The sequence below is a fragment of the Galleria mellonella genome, unplaced genomic scaffold, assembly GCF_026898425.1.
Source record: "Galleria mellonella isolate WM207_F2 unplaced genomic scaffold, CSIRO_AGI_GalMel_v1 utg40, whole genome shotgun sequence".
Taxonomy (NCBI): Eukaryota; Metazoa; Arthropoda; class Insecta; order Lepidoptera; family Pyralidae; genus Galleria; species Galleria mellonella.
Window position 1 is genome coordinate 6,504,044 of NW_026442094.1, and position 12,568 is coordinate 6,516,611.

Below are 12,568 nucleotides of genomic sequence, written 5' to 3' on the forward strand. Positions count from 1 at the left end.
TACATTATGACTGGGGATTCCCCTATTCGTCGACGCTGAATATGAGGCGACGACAATCACTGTCAAACGTGTTCACTATTACTCTGACTCTGGTAACGTGACTTCCTGGTAACGTGTTAGGTAGGAAAAGCAGTAAAAAAGTGCATATTAAGGGAGCAGATTTGAAATAATATTTATACTTAACAAGAAATAATTAAAGGTAAGTGGATTTTTGAATGATACAATTATATCATGATCACTTAACAATTTTAACTTAAAATTAGATGTATTATTACAAGCTTTTATTTAGCTTGCGTTATGTAAATAAAAGTATGTAGGTATGTTCGTATGTTGATGCAATTATCCTCAATCCTCAACCGACTGGGATAAAATTTTCCATACACGTTTATTTTGGATGATAGTGCATAGTTAGCTGAGAGTCGTCATTGGATAATAATGGTGGATAGCCTAAGATGTGTACTAGATATTTATTTTTAACATAATATGCGTAAGTACCTAATCGAATTAAAGAAGTTGCTGAGAAAAATACAGAACAATACGATAATAAACTAGCGTCTGCGTTTAATCCTCCGAGGAGATGTAATTTTACAAAGGCTTTTTGTATTTATTTTATTATTTTTTTAATAAATTTATTGTAAATAACAAGAAATAATCATTGTAAAAAAATAGGCACTCTATTGTTGAATTTTCGTCAGACCAACTAATCATCGTTCATTTTTTTAGGTTCAATGGGGAGACCTAAAGATTTACGCATATGGGAGCACTACCGTACTTTACCAAACAAGTCTGTTTCTTGCAAGCTTTGTAATAAGGTCTACAAATTCAGTAATGCTGCCAAAATGCTTCAACATCTTATCACTTGTCCAAAATCTCCAGAAACATTAAAAGACTCTATGAAACTTATAAAAGATAGCTCGTCCAAAACCAAAATGTCTGGACTGTCAGAGATAGAGACAAATGATTCTTTTATAAGCCCCTCGTCGTCTGCTAACACTACAATAAATGCTGAGTTTCAAGACACCGATGATCATATAAAAACAGAATTAGCGAGAGCTATATTTGTAACAGGGACGCCATTATCGATGGTGCAACATCCTTTATGGATACAATTTTTCGAAAAATTGCAACCAAAATTTAAAATACCTTCACGTAAAGCTTTAGCGACAAAATACTTAGATAAAATATATAGAGAAATGCGTTTTGAGTTAAATGAGGAACTAAATGCTTGTAGTTACTTACACCTTCAGTGCGATGGCTGGTCTAATTTAAGAAATGAAGGAATAATAAACTTTCTTATATCAAAACCTCAACCTGCATACGTTAAAAGTTTGAATACAGAAAGTAATCCTCACACTAGTGAATACCTTAGCCAAGAAGTTGAAAAAGTAATGAAAGTGTATGGAGCAAATAAGTTTCTTGTACTTATTGGCGATAACGCTAGAAATATACAAAAGGCATTCGAATTAACAAAACTCAAATATCCACATGTTGTTCCTCTCGGTTGCTGTGCACATATCCTTAACTTGTTGTGCCAAGATATTGTAAAGATACAAGAAGTAACTGTGTTTATTATGCAAGCCATAAATATAATAAAAACTGTTAAAAGGAGTCAACGATTAAGTTCCTTGTTGATAAAATCAAGGCAGGGTGAAGATTCTACACAAACACTAAAATTGCCTTGTGCTACAAGATGGGGAAGTCATGTTACTTCGTTAAAAAGTTTGAAAGCAAATAAGATAGCTTTGCAAATATTAACAGTTAGAGAAGATGTGGTAATTTCAAGAGATATTAAAGATTTAATTCTAAGTGATGATTTCTGGACGAAGACAGGGGAATGTATAAGTATTTTGGAACCAGTCACTGAAAGCATATTTTACTTAGAGAGCGACCAGAATCGTTTGCATCGCACATACATTACATTTAGAGATGTACAAGCTAAGATACGTTTTGCATTAAATGAGATTTCGACATTGAGCGAAGAAAGCAAACAGCAGATTCTAACATCAGTATCTTCAAGATGCAATATGGTAATGAGGCCAATACATTTTGCAGCATATATTCTAGACCCCAGGACTCTAGGAGTCGAACTTACTCAAGAGGAAGAACTTAAGGGTATGGAGTTTATCTACAATTTAAGCCAACACTTAAGTTTGTCAAATGTAATGGCAGATTTGGCGTGTTATAAAGCTAAAGAAAACTTTTGGGCCAGAGGATTTGTATGGAGCTCATTAGATAGCATTGAGCCCCTAATATGGTGGAAAGGTATTTGTGGTTCCACTGAGTTAAGCAAAGTAGCGATTCGTATTCTATCAGCTCCCTGTACTTCGGCAGCCACTGAGCGTTCCTTTAGTATCCAAGGCTACATACATAATAACAAAAGAAATCGACTTACAACTGAAAGAACTGAAAAAATTTCATTCATTTGTTATAACTGGAATCTTAAACATAAAGCTGAATGCGAGGACATTCAGTTTAATGAAGAAAATACCTTAGAAGCTTTCATTGAGCAAGTAAATGAACATAACAGTTTAGACGAAATAGAGCCTATCGAACCTATACAATTCATCGCTTGTAATAACTCTGAATCTGACAGTGATTGACTGTAGTTTTACATTTTACTTTCATCTCTTTCTTAATAAACTCAAAATCAAATTAAAAGTTTTTTATTCTGTAGGCTGCATAATAATATTGTCTATGTCCAGTATAGTGGACGTCTTGCGGCTGAGATGACGATGATGAAGTACAAAATCATAAACACCCAAAAATTTGGGTGTTTATGGGGTTTAAACCCAATAAACCCAAAACACCCGGTTTTTACCCACCAGACTTTAAACCCACCCAGGTGGATTGCCCATCTCTATCGACAATTGATTAAGATATCTCGTGATATACCTACATAGCAAAAACACAGTAGTATCGCGGACTATTCTGAGAAGCTATTTCACTATGCCCATTAATTCTTCTCTTTCCGCGTCAAGGGAAAGTAGATAAAGTTTTGTTTGAGAAATCAGTTCAGGGTACGATAGGGCTGATATACCTGAAGAAGGTAAAAGCCCTTTAAAAAATAATATAAAAAAAAAGAACCTTTCTCTCAGCCTGGTATTGTAATTAGATAATTTCGAAAAATTACTGTATTATGAAACAAATATAAAATAAATTTATAATATTTTTTATTTCATTAATTATAAATTTAATTATAAATTTAGTTCATATTAGTCTTTGGATTACAGATTTCGTTTTAATATTTATTTAACTCTTTATTGAACTAGAAACAATAAAATAAACAATGACAACATAAACATATAACATCAAGTGAACAGTAGCATAAAGTACAGATTAAAATATATACATAAAGTTACAAAAGGTTTACAAATCCCTCGAATAATCTATTACAGATAACCTTTGGTTAAAGGAGAACAGGAACAAGTAAGAGAGGTTTCTTCAGGGTCGGCAACGCATGCGTAATACCTCTGGTATTGCAGGTGTTTATAAGTTACGGTAACCGCTTATCATTAGGTGGGCCGTATGCTTGTTTGCCTCCTCAGTGGTATAAAAAAATATAAAAGTGGGTTTTTTTTTCATCAGTGAAAATGGAATGGTAACCCCGCCCGCGCTATCGGTATAAACCGACGGGGTACCAGTGGAAGATGATAGGTGAGAATGAATGCAGGTCAGTTGGCCCACCATGATGAATTCGACAAGAATTAAGCATGATGGTTGCCAGGGGGAACCGCGTGGGAGTCGACCTGTGAGGGTATTTTGCTAGCAATGGGGCTCTAAGACCTCATTCGTAACAATACCTTTCTTCCCTATAGAAATGGGTAGGTGGCGCAAGAGTAATTCAAATTTAATATTATTTTTTTACATAATTAAAATTAATTTTATATTAAATTTAAATTTAGAAATCGATTTAAAAAATGGTACCTCAAAAATAGGATGGCTATTAACAACCTAAACTTCTCCTATTTGAAGACAGTTACAAGTCGTCAATTTTATTAGATTTACAGATTTCCAAATGCAAGCTAAGCATTTTAAACACGTTGGCTAGATTGCACCAATAATTTTGTATTCCGGCTGCGTCGTAGAACTGTCGGTGGTTAGCCTATAATCACGGCAGATGGCGCCTACGTCATGTTTAATCTCGTTCAGGGGCATTGAAAATTTTGCCAGCAGCTCCTACTTCTTCTTTAACGTTCTTATCATCAGCATATCAGCCTTTAATTGTCCACTGCTGAAGCTTACCTTTTTGGGGGGTTTGGCAGTTGTTATCACGCTTAACAGGTAGATCGGGAACCGCAATTTGGATTTGGACATGTTTTAAGTGGGACGCTGCTGTTCATTCTTTGCTCTTCCATAGTCGCTTACGACACGAACGGGAAAGGAAGGTGTGGCCTATTCTATGCTGGAGCACACATGGCATACTTTTCATGTTTTCTTTAAATACCTCCAATTGAGTGCATTCAAACGGTTGGAGGTATTTAAAGAAAATCCTTACTAATGTCAAGAATGTGAAAGTGAGTTTGTCTGTTACTTTATAGTGCCCAGCTCAACCAATCATTATGAAATTTAATACACACTTACTATAAGGGATGGAGAAAGATATAGACTACAGTCTCGTCAGTAAACATATACCAATCACGCGGACACTGTCGCAGGTAAAAGCTAGTAACAAATACATGAGCATGAATTATTTTTCACAGCATAATTGCATTTCTGTTTTCCCAAAGATTGACTGGGAGAGAATGCTGTACAGTATAGCATTAAAATCGGCTTCTGTACCAAATTTTTTTTTTATGTGATTAATAAAGAATAAATAAATAAATAATAATATATACAATACTTCATGGGGTTCTTCAAAAAAGGGGTAAAGAGGTTTTTTATGGGCGGTAACGCGTGTGTAATACTCCTGGTATTGCAAGCGTTCATAGGCTACGGTAACCGCTTACTATTAGGGGGCCGTATGCTTGTTTGCCACCTCAGTGGTATAAAAATATATTTATAAAGATACTTATCTAATTCTAATTGACTAAATAATTAAAATATTAACCAGAAGAAGGACTTTGTACAATAACCATCTGCTTGGATATCTCTGTCCCACTCGTGTTTTAGCTGTAAAGCAGTTCTGTCTGCGTACTACTGTATGTTTTTTAGAATGGCAAACAAGCTGACGGTCCACCTGATGGGAAGTGGTAACCGTCACCTATAGACATAACAGAGTATACTGTTTCGCCCATGATACTCCCCATGCGTTGCTATTCCTGAGGACTCAGGTGTTATTCCTCTGTACCCAGTAAATTCACGCCACGGACCCTTCAAACCGAAACACAGCCATGCAAATACAACTGCTTCACGGTTGAAACACGAATGGGACAGAGGTATCCAAGCAATCGACTTTTGTACAAAGTCTTCCTCTGGTATGTATGTATGTATGTATACTAAAATTCATATTCTGTACATTTACCATCTTTCTTGTAAATAAATAAATGAATAGAGTTTGGATGACCTGTTTTAAGGTAACAAACACACTTTCACATTTATTGGTAAGGATCAATATTAACAATTGTATTTATTCAGTGTTGTTATGAATAAAAAAGTTAATTAATTAATAAACAAGTTTTTGAACATTCGGAATATTATTTTTATTTATTTTTCCTAGCAATTTTAATTGGACTGCGACAAATGTCTTATAATAACAGCCAAAGTTTGCCAGCCGTTCTTAAGTGACGACTCAATAGATGTTTTCATGTCTAAATTCCAAATTTTCTTTTCCTTTAAAAATTTTAATTGGACTGTTACGAAGATTAATTATTAAAATAATTGGCTAAATTATTACAGTTATGGACTTGACAACAAACAAAAATTCTTTTTTAATAATTTCTAAAATAAGAACGCTCTCAATTCAGGATTTTTTACTCGTATGTTACGCATTTTGGGGCGTTTAGATATTTTTATACTAAATATTTACACATTTTGATTTTTTACATATTTTTGTGTATTTGTGTATCTAGATATAATATTTATTTAGTCGACTTCAAAAAAGTAAGAAGTTCTTAATTCGCTAGTTTTTATTTACATCATAACTCCGGCAGTTAGGGGGGAAAGGAATTGTTAGTAATGGGGTCTAATTGACCCATTGCTAGCAATACACCCTATCAGGTTCACCACCACATGGTTCTCCCTGGAAACCATCGTGGTTAATTTTGGTGGAATTCGTCATGATGGGCTAATTGACCTACCTTTTCATTCTCACCTATCATCCCTCACTGGTGCCCCGCCAACGTATCCCGATAGCGCAGGCGGGGTTACCATTCCATTATCACCTATTATAAAAAACTTCGTCACTTATAAACCGACTCCGAAAATACTTTCTCTTTATTTGAAAACATATAAAATTTCATCACAAAGAAATTATATTAATAATGGTTTACTTTTTTAATAAAAATAACTGATTTTGTCACGATTGAAGACGATTTTTTTGTAAAACACGATCTTAAAATTATTTACTGCTGTGTAGATCCCATTTTAATTTTGTGATATTTGATCTGCTTGTGTATTTATGTGTTAGCGTTTCTCGTAAAAATGGTAACATGTTTTTTTTATATTCCCGAGGAAAGTTCTGCTGACTAGAGCAAATAATTTTTTTTATTTATAGAACTTTATACAAAAGTCGTTTGCTTAGGCACTTTCGTCTCAAGTATGTTTCTATCGTGAAGCAGTTGTGTTTGCATGGCTGTATTTCAGTTTAAAGTGTGGAATATATGGAAGTAGTGAATTTACAGGGTACAGAGGAATAACACCTGAGTCGTCAGGAATGGCAATGCATGGGGGGTATCATGGGCGAAACATGTGTGTGTACTGTTATGTCCATGGTACTGCTCATGTCTATAGGCGACGGTTACCACTTTCCATCAGATGGGTCGTCCGCTTGTTTGCCATTCTAAGTTGCATAAAAAAATATTTGTTAACGTCCGTAAAGGAGTGTTGAAGAGAAAAATGCTAGTACTTCGGGCATTTGGATAGAATGCCAGATAAAAAGTCGATAATACAAACACACAACACGAATATGGATGAATGCATGTATCGGTGGAGACCTAGATCCTATTATGATCAGACATATCAGGTTCTTTCCGAAGAAGAAGTTAAGAATTTTCAGAACCGAGAGAAATTATGAAAGTGTAGAAAACAAGAGATGTATGTAAGGATAGAGATCCTTAGTTCTCTCTGTCTACCCGCAAGGGATTTAGCGTAAATATAGATAGGTGAAAAAATTGCTCCTAAAAATGTAAAACTCCCATTATTTTTCCGTCCAAACTGTCAGCTTATGACACAACGTTCGAAGTCTGTTAGCTCAGCTAGTTTGCAATTTAAATAGTCGTAGTTAAATATAAAATAAACGTTCTATATTTCAGTTATTTCACTGTGAAAATTTGAAATTACTCGGTCAGTGGTTTCCCGATAGTTGGTGAATGTAGGTTACCGAGGATTTTACCTGATTTACATCACAATTGGTTCATTCACTTTGACCAATTTGAGTTACGGAGATTACGCGAGCGTGAAATATGAACATAAAGGTCTTCAAGAATGTGAGAGATTGTATATATTTTTTTAATAAAAAAAATCGGTACGTATTTCGTCATCTTATTCTAAATACACTATCGTGACTTAACGCGATGAAAAATTTAATACGTCGTAATTACGACGTGATGGAAACCACGTCGGAACGTCGGCAATAAAGAAGCAGGTATATAGGTATTAAACAGTACCTTTTGCAGGTACCAGCAAAAAAATTTTCACCGCTTTTAGTCCTGATAGTGTATTTAAAATATGTGTAAATAACGCGAAAGCACAGATAATATAATACTATACTAGCGAAAGTATAAAATTAACTATCGCCATCTTCCTGTCTTTATTCCAATTATTCGGTGTAATATATTTTTATTCATAGTCAAGGTTTTAATTTTAACGACCTGCCTAACCTAACGTCAAGTCTCCTTGGGAATGCATTTTTTGGTGGTATCCGCTACCTACGGTATGGACACAACAAGGACCAATGTCAGGGCAATCCAACCTACTCGCAATCATGTTCAGGATGGCGTTGGTATTACTCCGCTTCTTACGCAGGGAAGCGCAATTTTACGCATTGTAACATAAAAGCAATTTACACCAATTTGTGCAAATAATGCACTACAAAATATTTTAATGTAAGTAATAACTACCGGTTTAACTTGCGTGTAATTACTATAGATCGAAAAAAACTCGACTAGTTTTGGAATCAATTCGTGATCCTTAGTCCTGAGCGACTGTGACGTGAGCACGAGCCTGACTGCGTGCCTCGGCCCGCTAAGCGCGAGCTGTTGTCGCCATCGGCGTCATTACCGATAAGAAAGATGGCATTCGAAACTTTTTGGAAATAAAATCACTACAAAATATTATTTTTTCGCTAAGCAACTGTACTAATATAGGTGTTACGATTTGTAGGGTGGCAAGCAGCTCATGACGTGTATGCCCCGGCATAGAATGGGCGACACCTTTCTTTCCCGTGGATGTCGTAAGAGGTGACGAAGCGAGGACGAGAGATGAGCAGCAGCGTCCCTCTTAAAGCCTAACTGCGGTTACCAACCCGCCAGCTAAGCGTGGTAACAATTGGCAAAACTCCCCTTCTGGGAAAGGCTTATTATGAGCTTATAAGGTTTAGTATATTAGGCCAACAGTGGACAGTTAAGGATTGAAATAATAAGTACCTCATGACAGCTAAATACCAAGATATGGGGGGAAGGGGTTATTAGTAATATGGACAACCAGTCCCAATATATGACAAGGATCCCAAGGATGACCAGAGGGAGACTTTGTACAAAAGTCGATTGCTTGGGTACCTCTGTCCTATTCGTGTTTCAACCGTGAAGCAGTTGTGTTTGCATGGCTGTGTTTCGGTTTGAAGGGTGGGATATGGCGTGAATTTACAGGGTACAGAGGTATAACATCTGAGTCCTCAAAAATGGTACCGCATGGGGGGGGGGGGTATCATGGGCGATATACTCTGACAGTATACTCTGTTATGTCCATGATGCTGCTCATGTCTATAGGCGACGGTTACTACTTTCCATCAGGTGGGCCGTCAGCTTGTTTGCCATTCTAAGTTGTATAAAAAAAAACATTACTTTTGTATTATCTACCGACTTCAAAAAGAAGGAGGTTCTCAATTCGGTTGTATATTTTTTATGTCCGTTACGCCCATTGTCCCATGACGCCTTCAATTTGAAACTAATTTGCAAAATTCTTTTTTTATCTGAAGGGATATACTTACGTCCTATCATACTATATAGATTGGGCTTATAGAAATTACACTAAAGTATTTAATTTAATTATTTAATTAATTAATACAAAATCCACAAAAAAGAACTTACATGCTAAGTCTCTTATAAACATAGCCAATAACAGATTTTAATCATATAAACGAAAATTATAATTCTAAAGCAAAGTAAGTAAGTTCGAGTGGGTGTATGCAAGTAATGTAAGTAAATCTGTCTAATAGTTTAGTTTTTAAATCAAAATAAGTAGCTTGTCACAATTGAAGTCGATCTGTTATGGTTTTTTTTTTTATTTTGTTTGTTTTCTGTCGCTATTTTTCTTGCGACATCCTTCTTGTCTGTATTATTAATAACTGTGTATAAAACGGAGGATTTTTTTTAATATATATGTATATATTTGTATAACCTGTACATGTAAACTATGTATATAAATGTATTAAATCTTTGTCATATCCAGTATTTAGTCCACTATTCGCGCTCCGTTCTCTCTTGTTATAACCCTTAACAAAGACTTTGCAAACTTAATCTTTTATGTTATTATATTACAATAAAATAAATTCTGAAAGATACGGTCCTTTCTGTTGTATAGTAAAGAAAACTGAGTTTCAACCCTAAAGGCAAGTGTGAAACATCATTAAATTAATGGCATATAATGAAAACAAACAAGCTACCAAATAGATGTTAATGTACGCCCACCCAACTTACATAACTAGTATTATGTAGGCTTTGTACCTACATTACAATTCTGGCGGGGTTTCCCGATTCAAACAACAAAACAAAATGCCAGCGCCCACACAGAGACATGGATTTGGAGCGCATAGATGGAGATAAATAAATATAAATTTTCTTTCTTTGTTTTAATCTAAATGTAAACAAAAATCTTACCATATATTGAAGTGTTGTTGAAGTTATCAAACAAAAATAATTTAATATTCGCTTAGATTATATAGATAGAATGTTTCCATAAAAATGTTCCATCAAAAGCAGATCTACTTTATTAATCATATGTGCATGGATAGGGGTTCTTTTTAATGGATGATAATAAAATGATAACCCCGCCTGCGCTATCGGTATATACCAGCAGGGCACCAGTGGGGCATGATAAATGAAAATGAAAGAGCAGGTCAGTTAGCCTATTTTGATAAATACATCTGGAATTCAACACGATGGTTTCCAGGGGAACCAGACGGAGGTCGACCTGACGGGGTATATTGCTAGCAATGGGACTGGTAGTCCGCATTACTAACAATAAGCGTCTCTCTTAAAAAAATCTAATGGGACGTTATTTATATGCATTTGCGATATCTATTCCTATCAGTGTCTGTGGCATACCGTTATTAGCAGAGGACTCCCAACGTGGAATCCTAGATTAAGGTGATTTACAAACCGACATGTATGTAAAATGTATTTTTTTCTCCCATTTGGTAAACAAAGCTTTCCACTGAAATAATCCTTTATCCTTACTAATATAATAAATTAGAAAATGAGTTTATTTGTTTGTTTATTACCTCATAACGGTTTCACAAATCACCATGAAATTTTGAATAAAAATACTATATGGGATGGAGAAGGACATCAGCTACTCTTTGTCTCGGTTAATAAATATAATGCGCCTTAACTGATAAACCGATCATTGGATATTCATGCAGTATTTGAAACACGGTATATATATATATATATATATATATATATATATATATATATATATATATACCGTGTTTCAAATACTGCATGAATATCCAATGATCGGTTTATCATTATATATATATATATATATATATATATATATATATATATATATATATATATATATATATATATATATATATATATATACCTTGACCACTATTTTAGTTGGGACACAACAGTATTGTGCCCCAACTAAAATAGTGCATTCATCAAAAAAGGCTTCCTGTCACCCATACCTTAACGGGTACGGGATGCCTACACAAAGCACCATTAACACCCAATATATATATATCAATAAAATGGACAGAAAAAAAGACAAATACATATAAAAAAAAGACAGAAAAGTACTTACTTACTTTACTACTTACGACTAAAGTAAAAAGTACAAATAAAATACAAAAAAAGAAGTAAAGAACGTAATACTCAGCACATCCACATTTCACCGAGCATATTAGAATAAGTACTATTTTTGTAGTTATAAACTTCTTAGTTGGTACTCAGGACTGAAGTTGTAACAAAATAAACCTTCTGCAGCTAGTACAAAGAGCATTTCAAGTTAAAATATCACGAGCATTTGCGAATAAACGAAGATAAATATGGACATAGGAAAGTGCAGTCCGTTTCAGTATTCGGCATTCGTTGCGCACTAGTATTTGAGAACGTCGAGAATGTTATTTTGTTGTGACATTTAAAAAGCATAAAGAAACCTCAAGACCGAGCGTACGTGTATGAGAAATCAGTCAAAGCGAGTAATCAGCCAATACTCTTGGCTGATGTGCATTTTTACCAATCAATCAATCATTTATTTACATAAACATAGCTATAGTTATAAGTTTGATATTGTAGAAATGTCTTGCGCTATATATATATATTTTTTAATGGGTGATAATGGAATGGTAACCCCACCCGCGCTATTGGTATACACCGGCGGGGCACCAGTGAGGGATGATAGATGAGGATGAAGCAGGTCAGTTAGCCCATCGTGATGAATTCAACAAGAATTGTTCACGATGGTTTCCAGGGGGAACCACGTGGAGGTCGACCTGATAGGGCATATTGCTAGCAATGTCGAACTCCATTGCTAACAATCCCTTTCTCCCCCGTGCGCTATATTTCACCATCATGAGGTACGCAAATTATTAATTATATAAAATACTAGCGGCCCGTCCTGGCGTCGCACGGGTGGACATTTTTACATTTTAAAAAGTAGCCATTAAGGATGCACACGCGACGGAAGCTTAAAAATTGAGTAACTTCTCCCGTTTCCCCAACATTTCCCTTCACTGCTCTGCTCCTATTGACCGTAGCGTGATGAAAAGTATACTACAACCTGCCCAGAAGTATGAAGAATAATTATACCAAGTTTCGTTAAAATTCATCGAGTAGTTTTTGTTTCTATAACGAACATACAGACAGACCGACAACAATTTTACTGATTGCATTTTTGGCATCAGTACCGATCACTAATCACCCCTGATAGTTATTTTGGAAATATATTTCATTTACAGAATTGACCTCTCTACAGATTTATTATAAGTATAGATTAATTAATAAATAATAATAATTACTTT

At 35.0% G+C, this 12,568-nt stretch overlaps 1 protein-coding gene across 1 annotated transcript; it reads left to right on the forward strand.

Annotated features, from left to right (window-relative positions):
- The first annotated feature begins 61 nt into the window (after positions 1 to 61).
- On the forward strand, positions 62 to 2,867 carry LOC128201369 (uncharacterized). Its single transcript, XM_052898147.1, has 2 exons — positions 62 to 199; positions 724 to 2,867. Exon 2 carries the CDS (start codon positions 729 to 731, stop codon positions 2,598 to 2,600), a length of 1,872 nt encoding a protein of 623 aa, XP_052754107.1. The 5' UTR covers positions 62 to 199; positions 724 to 728; the 3' UTR covers positions 2,601 to 2,867.
- The last annotated feature ends 9,701 nt before the right edge of the window (positions 2,868 to 12,568 follow it).

Excerpts from the sequence above, each read along its gene's own strand:
- LOC128201369 (XM_052898147.1), top strand. The coding sequence starts at position 729 with ATGGGGAGACCTAAAGATTTACGCATATGGGAGCACTACCGTACTTTA.